Source organism: Tetrao urogallus, assembly GCF_951394365.1.
Source record: "Tetrao urogallus genome assembly, chromosome: 10".
NCBI classification, from domain to species: Eukaryota; Metazoa; Chordata; class Aves; order Galliformes; family Phasianidae; genus Tetrao; species Tetrao urogallus.
Genome location: NC_136823.1, coordinates 2983902 through 3008356, shown reverse-complemented (window position 1 = coordinate 3008356; position 24455 = coordinate 2983902). Strand labels below are relative to the sequence as shown.

The following is a 24455-nucleotide window of genomic DNA, read 5'->3' as shown; positions in this document are numbered from 1 at the left end:
CTAAGGGATGCAAATCTGAAATTGCTGCAACCCAGATTATTTCCATCTTTGTAGCCTCAGCGCCAAAACCATCAGGTCAGATTTCCAGCAGCCTCACACTCTGTGTCTGCAGGTGACTGCGAGGTCATCTGTGCTAAGAACCCCTGATCCGGGGAAAAGCCAAGTGCCCACATTCAGAGGAAGCAGATCCAGACGGAAGGTGTTAGAGGAGAAAAAGGGGGAGAGCTCCGAAGCATTCAGTATCAGCACCCAGCAGCACAGTTCCTCTGCCTTCTGGCTCACAGTGCCTCCTGCTATCACACTCAGAATCTGCTCCCTGCGTGAAGTCTTCCTGTAAGAATCCCTGGAGTACAACATGGAGATAACAGGAACACCTCAGCTGGAGGGCAATGGTACAGCATAAGTTTATGGGCTATGCATAGAAGCCAGAAACGACTACAGAAACATTTCCCCTTTGGTTACAGAGATCCCCGACCCCTCCACTGTAACTGAAAAGCCCCAAAGAAGCCGTGGACACAAGGGGGCCTTACAGGGGCTCTACTTGGAGGTGCCTTTCCCAGAGGGTCTGAAAGAGTCCACCCTGGGCTGACCCTGCATAAGGAAAAGGGAAAAATGGTGGCAAGAAGCAAGCAGTGCCACCCTCACAAGGGACCTGTGCTGCAGCTGGAGACTGAGACAGCAATGTAAAGCTGTCACATCAACCCTCATCATGCACTGCTCAAGTGGGAAACTGCCAGCCCTGACTGCTCCTCACCCTCCTGTTCTCCAGCTCATCCCAATCCAACCTCCAAGCCTCTGGGTCTGATATCAAGCACCCAGTACCTGCTGCTGGAAGCTGCCATCAAACCTACAGGATGCTAATAGCCAGCCTTGAGGAACACACTTCACAGAGGATTAAGCGGCCTCAAGTCTAAATGTACAACCTAGTTTAAAAAAAAAAAAGAAATGAAACGTGCCTGCAAGCAGCAGTGTGAATTTATCACCTGTGTTCAGCACCAGAGCGACCTGTGGCCGTGCTGCAATAAGCTGAAAGCCCTCCTGCAATCACTGCACTGAGGGCAGGCAGGAATGCCACCAGTCAGGTCTTCCCGAGGAGCACTGCAGAACCCAATGCTGCACAGAGGCTTTTAAAGCAATTTGTGGTAGAGCTCCGAGCCAGGATCTGAAATCTTTCTGAAGCCACCACATCGTCCTCTGTGAGCTGAGCTCTTCTCAGAAAGCACGTGAGAAAATACAGCCCATATCCTCAGTCAGGGTCACCGCGATGGCAAGTGCCACAGCTGAGCGTTGTGGTGAGACCACAGCATGTGAAAGGAGGAAAAAAAGAGAACTCATCAGCAGAATCCCTCACTCACACATCTGTTCACAAAGCAGATGAGGCTGGGAGCCTGTTTTCCCAAAGAAAACCCCAACGTGAAACCGAGCACTCCCCCCTCCAGCACCGGGACAGGATCCACCGCTGGCCCCAAGCCTTGCCCCTCCAATACAAGGATCTGCCAGGGAGAACACGTGGGGATCCCATCAGGAATCAGCCCTTGGCCCTGCAGTCCTACAGCACACTTGCAGGCACAGCAAGCAGGGCAGTAACCCCACAGGAGGGACCTCAGAGGAGAGCTGTGCTGGCACAGGGCTCCTTGCCTGCCAGCCCCATCCGAGCTCTCTCCTCTGAGACCAACAGAGAAATGCTCACACAGAAAAAAAAACCACCATGAAAAGAACAACTGAATGCCAAGTGAGCTGGGTCAGTCCATCAGTGCACGGGCTGGCACGTGGGAGGAGGCAGGAGGGCACAGCTGAGAGTGGGGAAGAGAAGGGCCCTTTTGAGAGTGCCCAGCACTAACTCACCGCTGCAGCGCCCGCTGCCTCCTCCTCCTCCAGGCTGGACCCCCCCTCCTCTGGGGCTCTGTGCTTATCTGCTCCTTCGTGTGACCATTTGGGTTACTAATTTGCAGACAGTTAATCCAGGGGAATAAAAAAAGGTAAAAAAAAAAAAAAAAAAGGATCGGCTCAGCAAAAAGACTGGCCGCCACGTGCAGGAAAGAGCTTGCTCACGTTCACAGCGAGCGTGCCACCAGCAGAAACCCTTTGTGCTAAAGCTGGGGGCCCACCAGGACAACCAAAATTGGACATCTCCACACCATGGCCCAGGATGTGGAGGAACCCTGGCACGGTGGGAATGCCAGGGCACTTCCCAGCAGGAGCCTCTGGGAACCCACAGTGCCACGCTGTGCGACCTTGAGCAGGACACAGCGCTGAGGAAAATGGCATGCGTTCCTGGGGTGTGGGATCTCACCTGAGCCCTACTGACATCTCAGGTACAGGCTGCCCTCCAGCCAGGAGCTTCGGCTTCTATCCACCGCCTGTCCCAGGATGTAGGCAGCCTTTCACAGCCAGCACACACTCAGGAAAAGCACAGCAACACCAAATGGTCCCGAGCACCTTTCCCACTGACATACTGACCTTCAATCCAGACCACAATCAAAAGTCAGTGAATAAATGCAGGAAAATACTGATAGGAAAATGTGCCGGAGTAGGAAATATGCACACCTGCATATAACACACCTTAGTTAATGAACAAACTTCCCCTCCTGCAGCACCTCCAGGCTTCGCCCAAACTTACTCAATCTCAGAGAACAAGCCCCAAAAGCACAGGTTCTTCAGACAGATTAAACACAGTCATAGCCCTCAGCAAATGGGGCTTACAGTACAGAGCCCTCCAGACTGCACAAACATCCTAAGAACAAACATTTTCAGCATACCAAGACCTCAGACACACTGGATCAACCCAGTGGTGTTTACTTGTATTTTGCCCAAATTGCTGGCAAAGTACTCAGAGCTGGGGGAGCAGCAACCTCCCCACCAGCTCAGCAAGAAACCATGAGGGATCGGGCAGTCGATGAGCACTACAAGGAATACCAGAGGCATTTATTTACACAACCACTGTTTGCCCAACGAGAACACAGAGTTTACATTTTCCTCATCCAACTCAACGGACTTAATTCCTCCATGCTATTCCTCAGCTGACAGGACATGGAGAGGCAGTGAGGCATCACTCCTGCTGCTGTGCCACACCTCTGCTGCACAAGCAGCACGCTGCAGCTCACACCTGTGCAAGAGGAGCCTGGCAGTACCACCATTGTGACTCCCCTGCCCTCTCAGTTCCTCCAGCAGGGCTGAGGGGACACGGGGCTCAGAAGCAAAGCTCTGAAGCGCCTCTCTCTGTGGCACAAACCTCCAATGTCCCCCCACTGCTGGAGCAAAGTTCTGCCGCCAGAAGATGTGCAGGAATTCCTCCAGAGCAGCCGCCCGTGGCAGATAAGCTATAGTCAGGTCTGAGCCAGTTCTGGCCGTGCATTTCACAGCTCAAGCCGGCGGGGTTCTTGGCGTACCCCAGTGCCCACCCTCACACCCTGCAACAGCCAGAGGAGCAGGGAGCAGCCCTGCAGCGCTCAGCCTGGCGTCAGCCACATCTGAAAGCAGAGAAGCACTTGGGGTTAACAAACCCCTGCAGACCCACGGGTGCGTGGCAAGGCGCAGAGCGCAATCACCCGTACGCCGGTGTGTAAAGAGGTGGGCACTGCTAAATCAGCACACACCACAGCCAAAGCCCACCTCGTTCAGGGACTCACAAGAAGCACAAAGCCTGCAGTGAGCAGGCAGCACAGCGCGGGTGCAGCACGGCTCTGCCGACACGGCACTGTTCCCTGCACCCCAGCTCCCGAGCCTCACCCGTTGGCACACTACCCTATATTTAGGATAGCAGAGTGCAGTGACAAGCATTGGGAAGAATGAGTAAGTAGCTTAGGACGCCTGGAATGGTGGCAGAGGCTGCGGGAAGAAAATGAGGCTGAATTAGGAACTGCCGGAGCAAAGGATGTGGAGGCAGAAGAGCACCTGCGAAGCTGAAGTTTATACGGGCCAATAAACCTCTCACAAAGCGGGGTAAGGACTGGAGCAGCGCTCCCCGGCGAGGGGTGGCAGCAATCCGTGGTGCAGCGGCGGGAGGCGGCCCTGCCCGGGAGATGGGAAAGAGAGGAAAGGTGAAGGCGGGCTCCGCTCACACAGACAGACACAGACAGACACACACACACACAGTCCGCTCCGCGCCCGCTTAGGCCCCACGGCCCCTGACGCTGCCACTTCCCCAGCGCGGAGCCGCAACCCCGCGTTCCCCGCACGCCCCGCACACACCTCACGCCGCGCACCGCGAGCCTCGGCCGGAACGCGCCGAACTCGGCCCGAGCGCGCCCGCGGAGCTGGGCCGGCCCGCCCGCCCGCCGCCTGTTGCTCCCGCGGCCCCGCCGCCCCCGCCGCGCCCCGCCCGGACACCGAGGCGGCCCCCAAGGTCGGCCCGGCACTCCCGGAGCGCGGCCCAGAGCGCCGGCGGGACTCCGCGACTGTCCTGCGGGCGCCGCTCGGCCGCGGCAGTGGGGGGGAGGCGGAGCCCGTCCCGGTGCGACGAGGCCGTTCCGCGACGAGCCCGTTCCCGGCGCGGCCCGCGGGGACAGGGAGAGAAGGAGGAGGCGCTGTGGCCGCCCTGCCGCCCGCGCCCCGCCGGGCCTCGGGCCCGCCCGCCCGCCCGTCCCGCCCAGGCCGCGCCGCGCCACCGGGCCCGGCCCACCGTTAGGCCGAGGGCGGCGCGGCCGGCAGGTGCCGCCGCCGCCGGGCGGAGGCGAGGCGAGGCCCGGTGGCGCTTCCCCCCGCCGCGCCGGGCTCACCGTGCTCGGCCGGGCCCGGACGCCGCTCCCCGCCGGCTCTCGCCGCCAGCGGCCCCGACGCACCGAGCGGGCGGCGCGGCGCGAGCGCGACCCCGCGCGGGCACGTACCTGGGGGCGGGGCCCCGCGGCGCCTAGCAACCGGCGGCACGAGCGCGGCGCGGCCAATCGGAGCCCGCCGCCGGCGCATCGCCCCGCCCCCTCCGCCCCGCCCCACCTGGCCGCGCGCGGCTCCGCCCCCACCCGCGCCCCGCGGCCGTCCCGCGCGGCCCCGCCCTTCCCGTAGCCCCGCCCCCCGCCGCATCCGCTTCCTCTGGGCGCCGCCCCAAGCCCCGCCCCGCACGCTGGCCGAACCCACCGCCCTCGGCCCGGCCCCGCCCGCGCCCTGCGGTCCCCGCCCGCCTCCTTCGGGCCCCGCCCACCGCATCGGGCGCCGCCCTCTCCCGGCAGACCACGCCCTCGGGCCTCGGGCCACGCCCCCTCCGGTTAGGCCACGCCCTCTCCGGTTAGGCCACGCCCTCTTCCAGCAGGCACCGCCCCGCGTGCGGCTTCGTGGTCCGCGACCTCGGCAGCCTCCTGGCCCCCGGACCGCAGGCAAATATTTGCTGGGCCGGCCTTGGGCCGCAGCCTGACCACCAGCACCTTCACCATGCCGGCCCCGCTGGGCCTGCTGCTCTCCCTGGCTGTGGCCCTGGGTGCAGGTAGGGCCCTGGCAGGCAGTGTGGGGCCAGAGGGCAGAGGGCGTGGGGGGCTCAGGACGGGGGCTCAGGAAGCTCTGGCTCTCTTGGGCCGGGACGCACTGACCCTCGCTCCATCTTAGGCCACCGCTCAGCCCTCAACGACTTCCAGCGCCTGCGTGGCACCGAGCTGCGGGCGGCGCCCGGCGAGCCCCCACTGCATGTACTGAACTGCACGGCCCAGAAGTGCGCCCAGAACTGTGCCAACAGGCCGGCCTGCCGGTGAGCGCAGCGCGGCAGGGAGCTGAGCCTCAGTGCTGTGCAGCACCCTGTCGCCTCTGCCTGCCCGCAGGGCCTTCCACCACGAGCGGCAGAGCCAGCTGTGCCAGCTGCTGTCCTGGACCCAGCGCTCACCCGGCACCCAGCTGCAGAAGAACATCCACTACGATCTGTACCAGAAGAAAGGTGGGGCTGGCACCGTGCCTGGGTGCGGGGCTCACGGTGCGGGGCTCCCAGCACCTGCACGGCTCTGATGCGGTGCCCGGTGCTCCCCAGACTTCCTGCGGGAGTGCATTGTGGCCAATGGCACCGGTTATCGTGGCATGCGGGACACGACGGAGCGTGGCCTGCGCTGCCAGCACTGGCAGGCCACCACGCCCCATGATCACAGGTGCCCCGGGCGGTGTGGGCTGATGGGGAAGGGATGGGGATGGTGCATTAATGGGGAGTGGGATGGGGAAAGCGTGGGGCGATGGGAAATGGGGTGAGGGTGGGTGGGGGGCAACAGGAACAGTGCAGCAATAGGAAATGGGATGGGAAACAGACAGCATGGGGTGGTGGGGAGCGGGATGGGAACAATATGGGGTGTTGGGGATGGGGGTGAGGACAGACAGGGAACAATGAGGACAGCTTAGGGACACTGGGGACAGTGCAGGGACAGCGGTCACAACTGGGGTGGCACAGGTTCCTGCCATCCCCCCGCAATGGGCTGGAGGAGAATTACTGCCGCAACCCTGACCGTGACAAGCGGGGCCCGTGGTGCTACACCATCGACCCCAATGTCCGACACCAGAGCTGCGGCATCAAAAAGTGTGAGGACGGTGAGTGCTGTGCTTCGGGGACACCCTGTGCTGCCCATCCCCATTACCAATGACAACCCCGGCTGTTGGCAGCCATCTGCATGACCTGCAACGGGGAGGATTACCGGGGCTTTGTGGACTACACCGAGTCGGGGATCGAGTGCCAGCGCTGGGACTTGCAGCACCCACACAAGCATCCCTACCACCCTGACAAGTCAGTACTTGTTGCCGGGTGTGTGACCGTGGGGGTGGCAGCAGATATCTGTCACTTGCAGCCGCTGCTCCCCGCCTCTCACCCAGGTACCCTGAAAAGGGTCTGGATGACAACTACTGCCGCAACCCGGACGGCTCTGAGCGGCCCTGGTGCTACACCACTGACCCGGCGCTGGAGCGCGAGTTCTGCCGCATCCGCGTCTGCAGTAAGTGCCCTGGCATCATCTCTGGTTCCGGTGTTCTCGGTGCCACCCTCTCCCCGCCTCTCTCTTCCACACAAGCAGAGAAACGCCCGCGACCCATCAATGTCACCACCGGCTGCTACAGGGGCAAAGGCGAAGGCTACCGAGGCCGAGTGAACGTCACCGTGTCGGGCATCCCCTGCCAGCGCTGGGACGCGCAGACACCCCACCGGCACCACTTTGTACCCAGCAAGTACCCCTGCAAGTAGGGCTGGTGGGACGGGGGGCTGCGGCAGCACCCAGGTGTGCAGGCACCCATGTGGCCACTCCACCAGGGACCTGCAGGAGAACTACTGCCGCAACCCCGATGGCTCAGAGGCCCCGTGGTGCTTCACCACCCGCCCTGGCATGCGCGTCGCCTTCTGCTTCCACATCCGCCGCTGTGACGACGAGCTGAAAGCACAAGGTGAGCCCCCGCCACGTGAGTGCCCCACCGGGGTGTCCACCAGCAGTATCAGCTCCCCTGCCTGTCCCCAGAGTGCTACCACGGCCACGGCGAGCAGTACCACGGCCACGTCAGTAAGACGCGCAAGGGCATCACGTGCCAGAAGTGGGATGCCACGACACCTCATGTGCCACAGTGAGTGTGCCGCAAGCGTGACAGGGTGATGCACAGCAATGGGAATGGGGGCAGTAATGGTGGCTTCTGGCTGGCAGGATGTCGCCCGCCACCCACCCCGAGGCACACCTGGAGGAGAACTACTGCCGCAACCCCGATGATGACAGCCACGGCCCCTGGTGCTACACCATGGATCCACGCACACCCTTTGACTACTGCGCCATCAAGCCCTGCTGTGAGCTTGGCCCCACCGAGCCCTGGCTGCCCCACAGGGTGCGTCGGGCCTCCTGCCACAGCCCCACTCTGCTGTCTCTCTGCAGCTGGCAACGCTGTGCCATCTGTCCTGGAGAGTGCAGGTGAGGACACGGGGACATGGGGCGGTGGGTGCTCGGTGCGGTGCCCCCAGCCAACGATTGCTGTGCCCACAGATGCAGTGAAATTCGAGGAGTGTGGCCGGCGGGATGAGAGGCTGCAGCAGAAGCAGCGTGTGGTGGGCGGGATGCCTGGCAACTCGCCGTGGACCGTCAGCATCCGCAACCGGTGAGCAGGCACCCCATGTTCCAGCTGTGCTGTGCTGCCAGCTGGGTACCCACCCCTGCCCGTCCCCATGCCTGCAGGGCCGGCGTGCACTTCTGCGGTGGGTCGCTCGTGAAGGAGCAATGGGTGATCAGCACACGGCAGTGCTTCTCCTCCTGGTGAGCTCAGGGGCAGGGTGCGGGGTGCCGGCAGCTGCCATACCCTGATGGCCTTGTCCCGCAGTGATGCGGACCTGTCAGGCTATGAGGTGCACCTGGGGACGCTGTTCAAGGACCCCAGCCCCACCGACCCCGACCTGCAGGCCATCCCCATTGTACGCATCATCTGCGGCCCCTCTGAGTCCCACCTGGTGCTGTTGAAGCTGGCGAGGTGAGTGTCTGCATGTGGTGCCCTGTGCCCCAGCGCCATGGGCTGGCACCACATCCCCATGCTGCTCCGTCCCTCTACAGACCAGCTGTGCTGAATACGCGTGTGGCCCTGATCTGCCTGCCGCCCGAGCGCTACGTTGTGCCTGCTGGCACCACCTGTGAGATTGCTGGCTTTGGGGAAACCAGAGGTACTGCCAGGGGCAGCCCCACCAGTGTCCCACTGCGATGGCATCCCCTATCTACAGCAATTCCTTCCATAGCACCCCCAGGGTCATGACGTCCCCCCTGCCCATGTCCACTGTCCACAGCAATCCTCCTTGATGTCATCTCCCTGCCCATGCCATCCCCTGCCCACGTCATCGCATTCTCCTACCCATGGCATCCCCTACCCATGGCACCCCTCACCCACCTCCCTCCCACACCCATACATGCCTTGCTGCTGTCCTGTCCCCGCAGGCACAACGGATGGCCACGTGCTGAATGTGGCAAAGCTGCCAGTGATGGCACATGCTGAGTGCCAGGCAGAGCTGCGTGGGCGCCTGAAGGAGAGCGAGCTGTGCACAGCCCCGCTGCGTGCTGGTGTGGGTGCCTGCGAGGTGAGCAGGGTCCAGGGGGCCAGGTAGGCTTGGGGACCCCACAGCATAGGGGTGACGGTACTCTCTCGGCCCTACAGGGAGATTATGGTGGGCCCCTGGCCTGTCTGACTGCCGACTGCTGGGTGCTGGAGGGGGTGATCACCCCATCCCGTGTCTGCGCCCGCACCGACCAGCCTGCCCTCTTCATCCGCGTCTCACTCTACGTCGACTGGATCCACAAGGTCATGAGGATGGTGTGAGCTGTGCTGCAGGTGGCACCTCCCCCTCAGCCCCCAGTCCCAATAAAGGCAGTGGAGCCAGCCTGTGTGTGCATCTGTGTGGCCAAGATACGGGGGACAGCACTGCATAGGGCATCACACGTTTATTTAGAGCCGAACCCAAATCCCCATCCCTATCCTGCACCTTTGCTGTGCTCAATCAGTTCTGACCATCTCCAGGACCCGTGGTCACCCGGAGGCCAGCACAGCCATGGGGCTACCATGAGCTTTAGGGGCTGTGCTGTTCCACTGGGAGCTGCCCCAAGTGCTGGAGGAGCCAGCGGGCGCAGTTCCCAAAAACATCAGCTTCCATCTCCACGCCGGTCAGTGCATGGCCACCCTCAGGGTACCACAACAGCCTGCAGGGCAGGAGATGCTTAGCCAGCGCCGCAGGGTTCCATGCCCGCTTAACCCCAGCTCCACGCTGCACTCACCGGGTTGGCACCCCGCAGGCCCGCAGCACTCGGTACAGCTCCAGCGCCTGCGTAGGGCTGACACGCCTGTCCTGGGCACCCACACATAGCAGCACTGGTGCCCGCACCTGTGACACAGATGGTGGTGAGCACCCGGTTCCTGCCCCTGCACCCCTGCACCCATCCCACCGCACCATACCTGGGCTGCCTGGATGATGGGCGAGCGCTGCAGCATGACAACCAGGTCCTCCGCGCGGGGCACCCGCTGGAAGGAGTAGGGCAGCCCCAGGGATGCGTAGCGCCTGCGGGAGGGAGGCAGTGGTGGGTGACACGGCACAGCGTGGTGCGGGATGGCACGGGGTGGGATGGGTGGCTCTCACCAATCGGGGATGTCGGATGTGCCCAGCAGCGCAGGAAGGTTGGAGACAGGGTTGCGCAGGGCGCACGCCCGGTAGCGCTCAGGCTGACGGGTGAGGAGGTGGAGGGCAATGAAGGCTCCGTGGGAGCCGGCTAGCAGTGCCACGCGGTGCGGGTCGAGGGGCTCATAGCGCAGCGCCTGCTCCACTGCCAGCTGTGGGCATGGGCACCCCACCATCAGCATCCCCACCATCAGAACCCCCACCGTCAGCACCCCCACCGTCAGCACCCCACCGTCAGCACCCCCACCGTCAGCACCCCCACCGTCAGCACCCCCACCGTCAGCACCCCCACCGTCAGCACCTGTTTGCTGCTCCTCACCTGTGTGTCAGCCACATCCTGCTCACCCACACGGGACTGCAGGCACTCAATGCTTGCCTGCCCAAAGCCCAGCGAGCCACGGTAATTCACTGCAGAGATGGGGATGGTGGAGGCCATATCCCGGTGTGGCACAGGGGACACGCAGCACCGTAGTCCCCATCACTCACCCAGCAGCACGGCGAAGCCCAGCTGACACAGTGCAGCCATGCTTGGGCGCCAGCGGGCATCAAAGACGGCGTGAGGGCCGCCTGGGCATAGCAGGGATGTTACCTGAGTGCCACCAGCACCATCAGGATGTCCCCCTGGCCCTCACTCACCGTGGGGACACACAACAAGGGGGTGCGGAGTGGTGCCACCTGTTGGGCTCAGCAGCAGGGCCTCGAAGGTCTGGGGACCTGCACCTTGGAGGGGCCCCACTCAGCACCCAGTGCCACAGACAACCCTGTGCACCCAGGCACTGCTGGGCCCCCACATACTCACTGTGTGGAGCAGAGTTTTGCTGGACTGTCAGCGTTTTCCAGGTGATGCCAGGAACTGGTGGGGTGTCCTCCACCGGCACCCAACGCAGGGGCAGCTCCTGGCCCAACGGTGGCAGCTCCGCCATCACCTGGGGACAGGCAGCGGGTGGCATCAGGTACTCCTATTCCATAGCGGGGTATCACCAGCACCTCGCACGGTGTCAATACGGCATGGTGCTCTGCTCACCAGGCCGGGTGGGCGGTGTGGGGCTGAGCAGGTGGCCACCAGCAGGTCCCACTGGATGGTCAGCAGCTCCCAGCACCCCTCTGCTGACCCTGGGGACAGCGGCACGCTCACAGTTCCCAGTGCTCATCCTGCTCACCAGAGCAACGCGAGCAGCCAGGTGCCACGTACCAGCAGTGAGGTTGGTGATGGTGGAAGCTTCTGTGTCCACCAGCAGCAGGTCCTGTGTGGGGACAGCGTCACACGGGGGCTGTGCCATGGCTGTGCCCTGTCCCCATGCCCCAGCTCACCGTGCGGCTCCGCTGTGGGGTGCACAGCAGCGCCCGCCGGCTGTCAGCTGCCCAGCACTGCAGCGGCAGCGCATCGGTGTAGATTCCAGTGAAGGCTGTGAGTGGGAGGGAGCGTTGAGGAGTTGGGGTGGTGGCACTCAGTGTGATGGTCCGATCCCCCAGCAGCACCCAGCCTTACAGCTCTCACTGCCCGTGGGCTCTTGCACCACGTCGAGCACCGTCACCGTCTGCCGCGTCTGCCAGGTGAGCTGGGGGGAGCCGAGCCCAAAGGGGAAACTGAGGCACGGGGATTCAGGGACCAAAACAGACTTTGGGGACCTGCCCAGTGTGGGACGGGTGGCCCAGCATGCAGGATCCTGCTCACCAGGCGCAGCTGCAGACACTGCCGGTGGGGCCCTCCCACGGCCCCTTCCAAGTAGAGCAGGCGCTGACCGTCCGGGCTCAGCCGGGGTGAGAAGGAGGCACGGTTAGGGGCAGACAGCAGCTCTGCAGGCAGTGGGTCAGTGCCTGGGGACAGCAAGGAGCCCACGGTCCTGTGTGTCCCAGTGCTCACCGCAATGCCCGTCGGCCAGCTCCAGGTGGAAAACACCCGACCTGGGGAGGAGGAACGCTTGGGTCAGAGCTCCATGCCTGTGCCATGCAGGCAGTGAGTGAGCATGGGAGGCACTGGGGCTCACCTCCTGTTGGAGCAAGCGCTCAGCCCCAGGCGGAAGGGCTCGTGCCACCAGCCCACAAATACCACACCAGTGTCACCTGGGGACCACAATGCCTGTAGGACAGCCAGGCTCAGGTCTGGGCCTCAGCCTGATCCCACAGCTGCCCCACCTACCTCCCAGTACTGACCTGGCCAGGGGACACGTGCTCAGGGACACTTTCCAGCACTGAGACACTGTTGCTCTTGATATCCAGTATGCAGAGCACAGGGGCACTGCAAGCGCTCAGCTTCTCTCCCCAGCCCTCGTGGTACACGAACTGCTCGCCCTGCAGCATGCTCACAGGGAGCATGGCACGCTCAGTGTGCACATGGCACACTCACTGCCCATATGGCACACTCACAGGAATCAAGACACGCTCACCATTTGTGGGGCATGCTCACAGGGTGCACAGCACGCTCACCATGTGCAGGGTATACTCACATACTCACCACCCACCTCCTCATCCTCATCCTCTGCTGGCCCGGCTGCCCCTGGCACATGCCCTGGGCAGGCTGCAGGTAGTGTGGGCCGTTTCCTCTCAGCCACATAGAGCAGCTGCGTCTCCAAATGGGACCAGGCCAGGCAGGCAAATGGCCCTGCCGCAGGCACAGGCTGCCAAAGCGCTCCACGGTGCGGGGGCAGCCGGGCACCGCGGCTGTGCCACCCTCAGCCGTGCAGAGGAGGATTTGGGGAGGGGTCCTTACCCTCTGTGTAGACCGCCCCGTGCTTCCCCAGCGCTGTCAGATCCACGCAGTGGCTGCGCCCGCTGCCATCCCACACCTGGGTGAAGCAGGTTCACCGGTTGCACCGTGCCCATTGCACCCGGCTCCCCGGCGCGCCCCCGGCACCGCATTACCTCCAGCAGCTCGTGGCCCTGCGGTGGGCGGCGGACGAGCACGGCGCGGCGCTGCCCCGAGGGTGAATCCTGGCCGAGCAGCCTGCAAGCGGTAGGGAGCCGTGGAGGGTACAGAACAGAACGCCCCGCTCCGCCCCGTCCCACAGGCTGGCCACGAGCCGTACCGGTTGTGGATCTCCGTGCTGAGCGCAGCCCTGCTGATGGCGAGGCCGCGCTCCGTGCGCTGAACGCTGTAGTGGCGACTGAAGCGCAGGAGCCGCCGGCGGGGCAGGTCGGGCTGCCGGCACTCTGCAGGACGGGGATGTCAGCACCAGCCCGGGCACAGCGCAGCGGGGCCGCGGGGCCTGACTCACCGGTGTGCAGCAGGAAGGCCTGTCCCTGTCCCTGTCCCTGTCCCCCCGCGGTGGCCTCCAGCGCGGCACAGCTGACGGCAGGGAAGCGGCTCAGCTCCCTGTAGCAGGCACCAGGGCTGCTCCGCTGCCCCTCCGCTGGTTGCCCCCAGCTCCCCGCGCCCCGCTGCGTCCCCGAGGCCATGGGGCTGCTCCGTGCTCAGCCGGCCGTGGCTCAGCGTGGGCAGGGTGCCAGGGTGCGCGAGCAGCCCGCCGGGGCCAGAGCCAGGAAGGGTGCTGGGAGCTGGCAGCAGGCTCTGCCCAACCTCCGCCTGCGGTCACGAGCCCCGGGGGCAGCGGAGGCCAACCACAGAACCACCGCAGAGAGTCCAAGTGCTCAACAACATTTATTGGGGGGTGATGGTGCCGGGGGCTCTCAGCCCTGCAGGTGCTGGAGCAGCCACAGCACGATGTTCATGAAGCTGTCGGCTTCGGCCTCGACGCCGGCCAGCGCGTGGTTGTTCTTGGGGTACCAGAGCAACCTGCAGGGAGAGAGGGCTCAGCGCTGTGCCCACAGCCCACGTCCCAGTGCCTGCATCCCACTCACCGTGTGGGCACGCCACGGGCCTTCAAGGCACGGTAATACTCCAGCCCCTGCACGGGGGGAACGCGCTTGTCGTCCTCCCCCAGCATCAGCAGTACAGGCGTGCGGACCTGCAGGAAGGGCACAGACTCAGCTGCAGTGCTGCAGGCCGGTACAGGGGATGGGATGGGACAGGGATGTACCTGATTGATGTAGGACATGGGTGACTTCTGCAGCATCACTGTCAAGTGGGCTGAGTCTGGGAGGTTATTGGGCACGTAGGGTACTCCCATCTCCGTCAGGCACCTGCGGGTGAGAGGCAGGGGGACATGCGGTGCCGGGGCTGAGGGAAGCGGGGGGCTGCAGCACTCACCAGTCAGGAATGTCAGTGACGGTGAGCAAGGAGGCGATGTTCACCACGGGGTTGCGGACCACGCAGGCACGGTAGGCATCGGGGAACTGCCCGATGAGGTGGCATGACAGGAAGCCCCCGTGTGAGCCACCCACCAGGGCCACTCGGCTGGCATCCAGCTGCTCCTCCTGCAGCACTTGCTCCACACAGAACTGTAAGCACCAGGGACAGTTGTTGAAGTGGGGACGTGACTGAGCCCAGGTTTCCAACCCAGGACACCCACAGGACGATAGGGCACGTGCATCCTACCTGCACATCCCGCACATCCTGTGCGCCCACATTGCCTGGCAGGGAGTTCACGCTGTCCTGGCCGAAGCCCAGTGAGCCACGATAATTCACTGGGAGAGAAGGTGTCAGAGCCTCCTGCTGCAGAACCCCACAGGTACTGTGAAGGTGTTGCGCCCCATCTGCCCCAACACTCACCCAGAAGCACAGCAAAGCCCAGGCGGCACAGCGTGGCTGGGTACAGCATCCACCCAGCAGAGAAAACAGTGTGGGGTCCCCCTGTGGGGCAGAGGTAGTGGGAGTGACACTGCAGGGCCGGGGGTGGCGCTGGGCAGTGGGAGGGGGGGGCGAGCTCTCACCGTGGGGCATCACAACCAAAGGGGGCTTCTGGACAGTGGGACCCTCACTTGGGCGCAGCAGGATGGCATCAAAGTCCAGCCCCTCTGTGAGGAGGGTGTAAGCAATCAGGGCTCAGTGGGGATGAGCGACAGCCGTGCTGCCCCCAGCACTCACCATACTGGGGGTTTTCCTGATCTGGTGGGGGTTTCAGGGTGCGGATGCCCCAATTGATGCCAGGCACTGGGGGTGCATTTTGCAGGCATATCCACTTTATCTGTGTCTCCTGGCCCATACCAGGCAGGACAGCCACTTGCTGCATAGAGAGAAGTGTCAGCACCAGCACCCAGAGGGCAGGGGGGCACTGGGGACAGGGATGTCACCATACCAACGTCGCGGGGCAGCTTGGGGTGGAGAACTGGGCCACCAAGAGATCCCGGTCAATGGTGAGGACAGACCAGCTCCCTTGGGGTGCATCTGGGGAGGACAGAGAGGGTCAGAGCTGCAGGCCAACCTGTCCCAACCCTGGCACCGTGGCACTCACCAGCTGTCAGCGAGGTTGTGCTGCCTGTTTGCGTGTCCACCACAAACACATCCTGAGGACAGAAGGGCAGAGTCCAGCTCAGCACCAGAACAACTGCTCTGTGTGCCCCCAGGCCCTGCAGTCCTTACCTGCTGACTGCGCTGGGATGTGTCCAGTACGAGCCGACGGCTGTCGGCTGCCCAGCACAGCCTTGGCAGAGCGGTGCAGTAGATCCCAGGGAAGGCACCTGTAATGAAAGTATTGGTGCTCAACACCTCACCCTGCCCCAAGACCTGCCCCATGACTCAAAACCTGCCCCACATGGCTACACTCACCCCATACTTGCCGCGGCACAGCCTCCAGCACAGTGCAGGTCTGCTTGGTACGCCAATTGTACTGTGGGAGACGTGGGGTGGGAGGCTGTGTCAGGTGCACTCAGAAAGCCCATTAAGGTAGGGGTACAGCACCAGCCCCCCCAGGTGGGGGAGCAGAGCCGCTCACCATGCGGAGGCGGCTGCACTGCTGGTGGGGGCCTAGCACCCTGTTTTCCAGGTAGGCAATGTGGCAGCAGTCACGGCTGAGCCGTGGGGACCACAGGGCCCCAGTGTCCTCAGAGAGCAGCTCTGCAAGGTCACAAGCGGGTGGTGAGGGGCTGCAGGGCGCTCAGCACTGCAGGTGTGAGGGTGAGCTGCTCACCGCATTTCCCTCCGGTCAGGTCCACGTAGAAAAGCGCTGAGCTGCCGGGAGAGAGGAGCTGTCACCACAGGGCCGGGGTCCTCAGGGTGGTGGGGACCAGGGGGACTCACCGGCGGTTGGTGCAGTGCCGCAGCCCCAGGCGGAAGGGCTCGTGCCACCAGCCCACAAACACCACCCCAGTGTCATCTGGGGACCAGAAGGCCTGTGAGCAGTGGACCGTGTGGCTCAGTAACAAAGTCTCCCATTGTCCACCACCTCCCATGTCCCCTTTCCCCATCCTGACCTGTCCAGGGGACACGTGTTTGGGGACACCCTCCAGCACTGAGATGCTGCTGCCCTCGATGTCCAGCACGCAGAGCACAGGGACGCTGCGGGTGCTCAGTGTCTCCCCCCAGTTCTCATAGTACACAAACTGCTCGCCCTGTAGCACAGTCCCATTAGTGCCAGCTCCGGGGTGGAGGGACATCACCCCCGGGGTGGTGGGGACCCACCTTGATGGGTGCATCTGTCTTCTTGGGGCACTCCAGCTCCTCATCAGCAGAGCCATCCAGCTCGGGTGCTTTGGTCTGGAAGAAGGACTCAGCCTTGGGACGCTTCTTCTCCGCCACATACAGCAGGTGGGTCTCTGAGTGCGACCAGACCAGGCAGCCAAACTGGTCTGTGGGGAGAGATCTGGCACAAACTGTCCTGTCCCCAGCATCCCCCAGGGCCATCCCGTCCCTCACCGTCATCATAGACGCTGCCATGCTTATCCAGCGCCGTCAGGTCGATGCTTTTCACCTTACGGTTCTGATACCACACCTGGGAGCAGAGGGGCAGGAGGAGCCCAGGTTGCCAGTCCCTTCCTTTCTGTAACCCTCCGGCCCCTCACTCACCTCCAGGAACTGCTTCTCTTTCTCCTTCTCCTTGCCGGCAACTTTGAGCAGGACAGCCTTCAATGCACCGCTGGGGGACTCGCAGCTCAGCAACCTGTGAGAAGGCTGTTCATCAGCCCCGTGCTGCCAGGGACGTGGGGATGTGGGGAGGTAGGGACACGAGGACGCACTCATTATTGATCTCACAGCAGGCACCGCCAGGCCCTGCATAGACGATGGAGGCCCCGTCGTGGAAGAGCAGGTACTGCCGGCAGAACTTGATGCTCTTGGCCTGCACCAGGTCCCGCTGCGACCACTCTGCGGGGATGAGGGTGAGGAGAAGCGAAGACCCCTCTTCCCCCCTCGCCCAGGGCCCACCCCATACCGGTGTACAGGCTGCAGTACTTGCCCCCGTACTGCGTGGTGACATCGGGACCCAGGCAGGCGGTGCTGATCCCAGGGTTCTGGCTCAGCTCCTGGTACAGCGCTGCAGCCTCCTCAGCGCTGGGCAGCACCTGCGGGAGAACGAGGAGGGGGGCAAAGGGCAGGTCGGGAGAGGCTTCTATGGGGGCACTCAGCTCTTAGCAAGGAATAAGGGGACACGGGAGGAATTATGAAGGCTGGGGGGGGTTCTATGAAGGGAACCAGTGCACGAGGGGGCTGTGAATGGGGTACCAGTGCACGGGGGGGGCTGTGATTGGAGTACCAGGGCACGGGGGGGGCTGCTGAGTGGTACTAGGGCCATGGGGGGGGGGCGAGCTGCTGAGTGGTACCAGGGCCATGGGGGGGGTAGGGGTCCCAGGCGTCAGGAGGACAGGAAGTTCCCGCGGCGGCGGCTATGGGGTACGGGGACACCCGGGGAAGGGCAGAATTCGGGGTGCGGGGGAAGCACCGGTCGGAAGGAAGGTGATGGAGGGCGGGGGTCCCGGGGCAGTGACGTCACCGCCCCCCCAAGCCCCCAACCCGTCCTCTCTCAGCCCCTCACCAGCGGCTCCATGTCGCTGCGCCGAGCGGACGCACCGCCGAGCTGCGGCACATCCGGGACGGTGGGCGGGGCGGGGCGGGGCCGCCTCCCATTGGCTGCGGCACTCTGGCCTCGGCCGCGCTACGGCGCCCCCTCGCGGATGCGGCCGGAACCACTGCCGCGATACCTCCGGGCGGGACCCGAAACACGGACCGGATTGAGAGCGCTGCCGCGATCGGAGCGCTGCTCCCGGCCATCCCCGGGATGCACGAAGGCACGAGGCGGAGGCGGTGTGTGGTTTATATCAAGTCCTTTTATTTTGTTCCCACAGAAATACCTGGGTGGGGGCAGCTTCTGTACGGAGTCACGACACAGCGCGGCACGGGGGGTTACTACGGGTCTCACGGAGCACAGCAGACACGCACACCGTCACAATGGTCAGAGGGAGGGCGCCGGCATTGCACTTACCGCTGTAAACTTCTCCTGGGGCGCAGCGGGGCCCCGCGTGCAGCCGCGCCCCGGCCCCTATTTACAGCGCGAGGGGTGGCGGGGGCACAGCCGGCAGCGGTGGGCACGGGGAGCCCAGCCCGTAACCCCGGTGCACGCATCGCGGTCGGTATGGAGATGAACCGATGGAGGAGAGAGAGAGGAGAAAAACAAAAAAAAAAAAAAAAAAAGGGGGGGGGGGTAAAAAAACAAAACAAAAACCAAAAAAATAAAAAAAAACGGGAGTCCAGGCAAAAAACAGCAAGCACTGAAACGCGGTGAGACCGTGCAGAGAAGTAGCAAGCCATGCTCTACGACAGGACAGACGGTCACGGGCGCTATGGCTGCCCTTTGGCAAAGTGGCCCTCCGTGGGTCAAACATGCCACGAATTGGAACTTCATACGCACAGGTGGTCGAGAGAGGAGTTACCCGGTTTGCAATGACACCCTTGCACGCGACGTCGGATTATCAGCTATGAACGGGTCTCGTTCTGGAGTCGTGTTATTTCGTTGCATAGAACATGGGACGGGCGCCGGCGGGGCACCAGGGTGGGCGAGGGCTGGGTGCGTCTCCCAGAGCTGGGGGGAGCCCCACCGGTCCGAGCGTGCCCACGCGGAATGGCTTCAGAAGGACTTGGATTGCACAGTAAGAGGAAGGATATCGGCGGAGGCGAAGCTCTCCTGGTCTTGTTCCATGGATTGTGCTCTTTTGTGGCCTCCTGCACTCTATTGCTTCTACAGACGACAGCCCATGTGCTAACTCATCGCACAAAGCAAAAGGGGGAAGAGGATTTGGTCGAAAGTGAAATAAATTAAAACAAACAAACAAACAAACAAATAAAACAACAAAATGAGCCCAAAGAAAAAAAAAAAGAGGAAAAGAAAAGAAAAAAAAAAGATCCAGCCCCTCCCCTCCCCCCCTGCAGACTCCCCCTGCCCCTCCCGGTGCGGATGAGGTATACGAGAACTCAAAGTGGGATGATTAAGGCTGTTCTTGAAAGAAAAGGGGTGCCCGGTGGTGGGGCGCGCCGGCTGCGTGGCGAGGGTGAGCGCGGCCCTTCGGATGCTTCCCATGGCTTCGGGGCAGAGCCCGGCAGGGCCGCGTCGGCAAAGGCCAGCCCACGTCCGCGCCGCCCGGCAGAGTCCTATGGCCTCGTATTTCGGTAGTGAAACAGTGTTAGGTCCTAACGGGGCGTGCCAGCTCCACGGGGGGAGCGGGCGGCAGTGCAGGGGACCGAGGAGCTGGTGGGGCGGAGGGAACGGGGAGCAGCCCTCGGCTCACACGGAGGGGAAAAACCTATGAAGACACCAGAGCTGGGGGTTCGGAGGGAGCAACTCTGTGTATAATCTTGAGAAAGGGCCGAGGGTCCGGCTGCAGCCCCTCGGCACGCGGGGCCCCCTACGCTGCACCACGCCAGAGCTGCTCGCCGCCATCTGCCACGGGAGGTCCAGCACCCAGGGGTCACCCCGCTTTCAAAAGCTGGCAAGAGACAGAGAAGAGGTCAGCCCACACGGCCACATCCCCGCGGTGAGGGGACACCGCTATGTGGCCACACGGCCGGCCCCGCGGTGCGCCGGCTGCCAGCACGGAGCTCGGCGCAGCTGCCGAGGGGCCGCTCACCGTTATACCCAGAGTCAGCGCTGTGTGCTGAGGTCCCCGGCTTCTTCATAGGTTTTTCCGCTGCAACGACTCGATCTTCACTCGCTTCCCCAGCTCCTGCGGCAGGAGGGCATCAGGGCACGGCGGGCAGGGGGCACTGGGCTGCGGCACCGGCACCGTGCACTCACCTTTCGCCATTCTCACCAGAACGAAGTGAATTTCTTGCCGAAAGCCGACACCGCTGTGGGGAAGCGGGAGAGGCATGAGGACGGCCACATCCCACCGCACCCTGTGCCCGCGGTCGCCAGGTCAAAGCCATCAGACTTTGACGCTTACACATCCCTGGCTGTGGGAGCAGTGCATCCTGGCAGAAGCTTCCAGCCACCCCTGTGCCGCCCAACTCCATCTCACCGCAGGGACGTGGAGGCAGCCCTCACCTTCAGTCAGTTTGCCTGCTTGCTCAGCTGCCCCTCCCGGCAGGATTTTGGAGAAGACGCTTTCTCCCTCCGCCCCAGGCTGCCCCATGGCTGGGCCGGTGGGGCCACGTGTCCCGGCCGCCCTCGGACCAGTCTTGCTGTCTGCTGGGGGACAAACAAGGTGGCAGTCAGCAAAGGTGGGTCCCACGGGATGACCCTCAGGCAGCCAGCACCGGGGTTCTGGTCGCTGACTATCATGCACTGACCTGCTGCTCCTGGGGGCTGAGCTGCAGGCGCTCTCCCAGGCTGCTGCGGCACTTTTGCGGCGGGTTTGGCCGTGTCCGTCTGCTCTGATTTCAGCTGCAAGGCAGAAGATGCCTGTCAGCTCTTGCCCTCCTGGAGGGGATGGCAGAGCATCCTTCGGCACCGGCCCTCTGGGTGGGAGGTGGCACGGGGCTCGCCATGGCAATGTCTGCACTCTGCTTCACAGGAACGACCCCAAAGTACAGTGGGAGCAAGACTCCACACCCCAAGAGTCAGGGGCACAGGGATGGCCCTCCCCACGGGCACCTGGCGCGGCACATGCCCCGGTCCCCAGCCCTTCCCCAGCCACAGCAAGCAGACGCAGCAGATGCGGGCTCACCTGCGGCGCTGGGTGTCCTCCCGGCTGTGCGTGCAGCGTGGCCGCCGCCTTCCCCGCGGGCTGGCCCGTCCCCGGCTGCTGCTGTGCCGGCCGGGCCGCGGCGGCTCCCTGCGCCCTGGGCTGCGCAGCGCCCGCCTGCTGAGCGCCCTGCCGCGCCGCAGGCTGCTGCCGCGCCGCCGGCTGCCCCGCCTGCGGCTGCCTGCCCGCCGCCTGCTGCGCGGGGACCGAGGGCTCCGCTTTCTGCGCCGGGGAGGGCGTCCCGTGCGGCTGCGGAGCCTTGGGCGCCTTCTGGGGCTCGGCGCCGTGGTGGCGGGACGGCGGCGCGTACTCAGAGGCGCCGGGGCCATACGGTGCCGAGGCGCGGGGCTCTGGCTGCTGTGCCTTCTTGGCGGCGGCCGGCGTGGCGTGGCCGCGGGGCTCGTGGCGGCCGGACTCCCGCTGGTGCTGCTTGGCCGAGCGACGCGGCTGCTCGTCGTGGCGGGAGGAGGCAGCGTGGCGGCCGTAGTCGCCGTGGTGCCGGTGCTCGCGGTGCTGAGGATAGTCATCGTGCTGCCACGGGTCCTCGTCCGGTGGCTCGTCGTAGTCGTGGTAGGTGTGCTTAGCCGGGGGTCTCTTCTGCGAGGAAGAGTGGCCGCCGTAGTGCCTTACCCTCTCTGACCGCGCTTCCCTGGGCTTATCAAACCAGTCTGTCTCCTCCTGACCCAAATGATAGGCTTCAGAAACCAAAAACAAACGACAGTCAATCTCTCGCTCCTCAGGCGGGAACGCAGCCCGGGCTGAAGCCATGCAATGAGGCAGGAGAAGGCAAGCAGCTCGTCACACACACAGGGAACAGCCCGCGCCGGCAGGGACGGGACGGGGCACCGCGCGAGCGCCGCCGGCCAACACCGAACACCCAGACAAGGACTGGAAAGGGGGGAGGAAGGCACGTGTCAAGCAAACTGAGGCCGTGAGTGTCTCTGCGGACGAGCATGCCCCGGGGAAGCGCCATGCTCTGGGTGCTCACCACCACGGGTAGCCGTTACCTTCGCTGTCCGAGACAACGCAATGGGAATCGTCCATGCCGTAGCCCTCCTCGTGCTTGTACAAGTGGTTCCTTGGCACGTCTTTGATGTGCTCTTGCACATCAGGCAACGAGTGGCTGGAGCAGAACTGGGAGCAGGGGTCCCCCGCAGACTGCGGAGGGACCACGGAGCGCGACCCCCCCACCGACTTGCCCAGGGGGCTGATGGGGCTTTCCTCCTCGGAGGGCTGCGTGCGGACCGGAGCCCGGCCCCGGCTCTGGCTCATGCCGAGGGATGAGGGCTTGGAGCCGCCCTTCTGGGAGCGTTCCGCAGCCTCCCGCTCGAAGGACTTGCTGCGACCACCTGCGTCACGACTGGAAGACTTCTCCAGCCCGTAGGTGGAGGAGCGGGCTCTGCCACTGCTGGAGTAGACCCGCTCCTCCTCATCCACCAGGTCCCGGCTGGACGCGCCGTAGTACTTCTGCTGCTCATATACGTTCTTCTTGAGCCCGTAGGTGATCTCATCCTGCAGCTTCTTGGCCCGGGAGGCCACGTTGCTGCTGCTGACCGATGTCGTCACTGCGTAGGAGGCCAAGTCTGACTCCACGTCTTTGGCTTCTTCAATGGGAGAGAACTTTGAGATCTTCTGCTCCATGCCCTGCTTCCTGTGCTTGCTGCGCTTGGATGAGACAACGGCAGGTGCCAGGTTCTTGGATGAGTGCTTTGGCAGCGCCGTGCCAGAGCCGTGCTTGTCTGCCCGTGAGGAGTGCCGGTACTCGCTATCCCCGTAGTAGTAGGAGCCCGCCGAGCTCCCCGACACCCTGCCGTTGCTCTCCCGGTGGTAGCTGTTCTTCCCACGATGGTCAGGGCCGTGGTGGTCATAGATGTCCTCCTCGGATTCATCCTCTGCCTTGCTGTAGCAGCACGGCCGGCTGGACCCCTCGCCATCCAGCATCTCGCTCTTCTCTTTGCTGTGGCGGCCGTTGGCACCCGTGCCCGCTGGCTCCACTTTCTGCCCATCCACCACTGGGCTCTCCTTGGTGAGCTCGCTGATGTCCTCAATCATCACGTAGTTCCGGGGAATGTTCTGCTCCAGGCTGGTGTAGAGGGACTCAGAGGAGAAGCTGGTTGACGGGCCCTGCGTGACGCTGGTTCTGTCAGCCAGCCGGGCTTCGGGCGCCTTGTACTGCTCATAGCTGCTGCTCACCGCCGCCGCACCGAGGGTGACATCAGGGACAGCAGAGGAGCTGGTGGCCGCGCTTATGACCTCGTAGTTGGTGGGGATCTTCTGCTCCAGCTCGGCCAGCGAGGTCTGCCGTGGCTTCTGATGTGCGTCTGACGGGCTCTGGTAGAGCACAGGCTGCGCTGCGGGCACACCGGCTGTGCCGGGGAAGGTGCCCTGGGCTTGGTAGGGGTTTTGGGGCCGGAAGCCTGGCTGGTCGGGGGCACTCAGCTCTGGGTACACGGTGCCAGGGGCCGGGAAGGCGGCGGGCGAGGCGAAGGCAGGCAGTGGGGCGGGTGGCAAGCCGTCCTGCGTGGTGCTAGCAGCAGGGAATTGGGGCGGTTGCGGGCGCGTGGCAGGGAAGGTGGGGGGCCCCGGTGGGGCCGCATAGGGGTATGCAGCATAGGAGGCGGCAGTGAAGTCGGGGTACTGGGCAGCAGGCGCGGGGCGCAGCCCGGCGCTGTCATAGGTGGCGAGGCGCAGGCTGTGCAGCTCGCTGTCGGACAGGTAGTCGCGGCGGTCAGCCAGGCCGCGCAAGTAGGGGTGGTCCCGCGTGCCTCGGTCCTTCAGCAGCGACTCCTTGCGCTGCGTGATGCCCAGCTCCAGGTACTTCAGCTTGGCGTCAATCTCCTTTTCCTCCTCGTCCAGCTCTGCCTGCTTCTTGCGAAGCTTGGTCGACTCGTGCTCCACCAGCTTCAGGTCACGGTCCAGCTCCTTCAACAGGCTGGCCTTGGTGACCGGTGCTGTGGCAGGGGCCTTGGGGGCCAAGCTGCCCAGGTAGAGCTGTTGGGTGGCCGGGCTGCCCAGGGCCACGTGGGGCTCCTCGGGCGGTGGGCTGGGCAGAGTGCGCTTCACCTTGCGTGCCAGTGGGCTCGACTGCAGTGTGCTCACCTGCAAAGGCAAGGGGAGGCCGTCAGCAGTGCGGCCCCAGCCCCCCAGGGTTGAGTGCCCCGCACATGTTCCCTCATGCCCCATGCAAGCAGCGTTTATGTAAAGGCACAATAAATAGGATGGAAGTAACAGGCAGGGCACTTTCTATGAATAATTACCATGAGTGGCAGCAAGCCAAATACCAGGCTGGCTGCTGGCATGCCAGCAGAGGAGCACTGCTAAGTGCTGCACAAGCCCCTGCAATGCTCTCCAGCAGGGCTGGGAAAATTGGCAGTGGGGCGATGGCGCGGGACCTGCTGAGATGGAAGCTGTCACAGAGCTGTGTTCCCCCACT

The 24455-nt window shown here is 63.8% G+C and overlaps 3 protein-coding genes across 3 annotated transcripts in view; 1 reads left to right on the top strand and 2 right to left on the bottom strand.

Moving 5' to 3' along the window:
* Positions 1–5364: 5364 nt before the first annotated feature.
* On the top strand, positions 5365–9225 carry MST1 (macrophage stimulating 1; the record flags this gene model as incomplete). Its single annotated transcript, XM_079540574.1, has 18 exons — positions 5365–5416; positions 5536–5674; positions 5745–5857; positions 5948–6062; positions 6356–6492; positions 6565–6685; positions 6772–6890; positions 6969–7131; positions 7202–7332; positions 7404–7506; positions 7584–7720; positions 7806–7841; positions 7914–8025; positions 8103–8180; positions 8245–8391; positions 8472–8578; positions 8847–8986; positions 9064–9225. 18 exons carry the CDS (start codon positions 5365–5367, stop codon positions 9223–9225), a joined length of 2112 nt encoding a protein of 703 aa, XP_079396700.1.
* A 247-nt stretch (positions 9226–9472) lies between these two features.
* Positions 9473–17892, bottom strand: APEH (acylaminoacyl-peptide hydrolase; the record flags this gene model as incomplete). Its single annotated transcript, XM_079540573.1, has 44 exons — positions 9473–9602; positions 9678–9784; positions 9856–9958; positions 10037–10227; positions 10395–10483; positions 10562–10642; positions 10712–10789; positions 10875–11001; positions 11100–11188; positions 11268–11319; positions 11387–11481; positions 11565–11634; positions 11751–11872; positions 11940–11980; positions 12064–12155; positions 12230–12367; positions 12538–12677; positions 12786–12861; positions 12938–13019; positions 13102–13225; positions 13291–13475; positions 13713–13808; positions 13874–13980; positions 14053–14155; positions 14223–14413; positions 14511–14599; positions 14685–14765; positions 14846–14929; positions 15000–15138; positions 15211–15299; positions 15367–15418; positions 15495–15592; positions 15681–15741; positions 15847–15968; positions 16042–16082; positions 16152–16243; positions 16325–16462; positions 16533–16699; positions 16767–16842; positions 16917–17010; positions 17087–17213; positions 17281–17410; positions 17669–17731; positions 17881–17892. 44 exons carry the CDS (start codon positions 17890–17892, stop codon positions 9473–9475), a joined length of 4464 nt encoding a protein of 1487 aa, XP_079396699.1.
* Positions 17893–20145: 2253 nt separating this feature from the next.
* BSN (bassoon presynaptic cytomatrix protein) overlaps positions 20146–24455 on the bottom strand; it is a gene marked incomplete at both ends in the record, with an annotated part of 54879 nt that continues 50569 nt past the window's right edge. Inside the window, 5 exons of the mRNA XM_079540245.1 lie at positions 20146–20186; positions 20383–20526; positions 20628–20721; positions 21005–21717; positions 22030–24121. Coding sequence (XP_079396371.1) covers positions 20146–20186; positions 20383–20526; positions 20628–20721; positions 21005–21717; positions 22030–24121 — 3084 coding nt within the window. The remainder of the gene's footprint in view (positions 20187–20382; positions 20527–20627; positions 20722–21004; positions 21718–22029; positions 24122–24455) is intronic.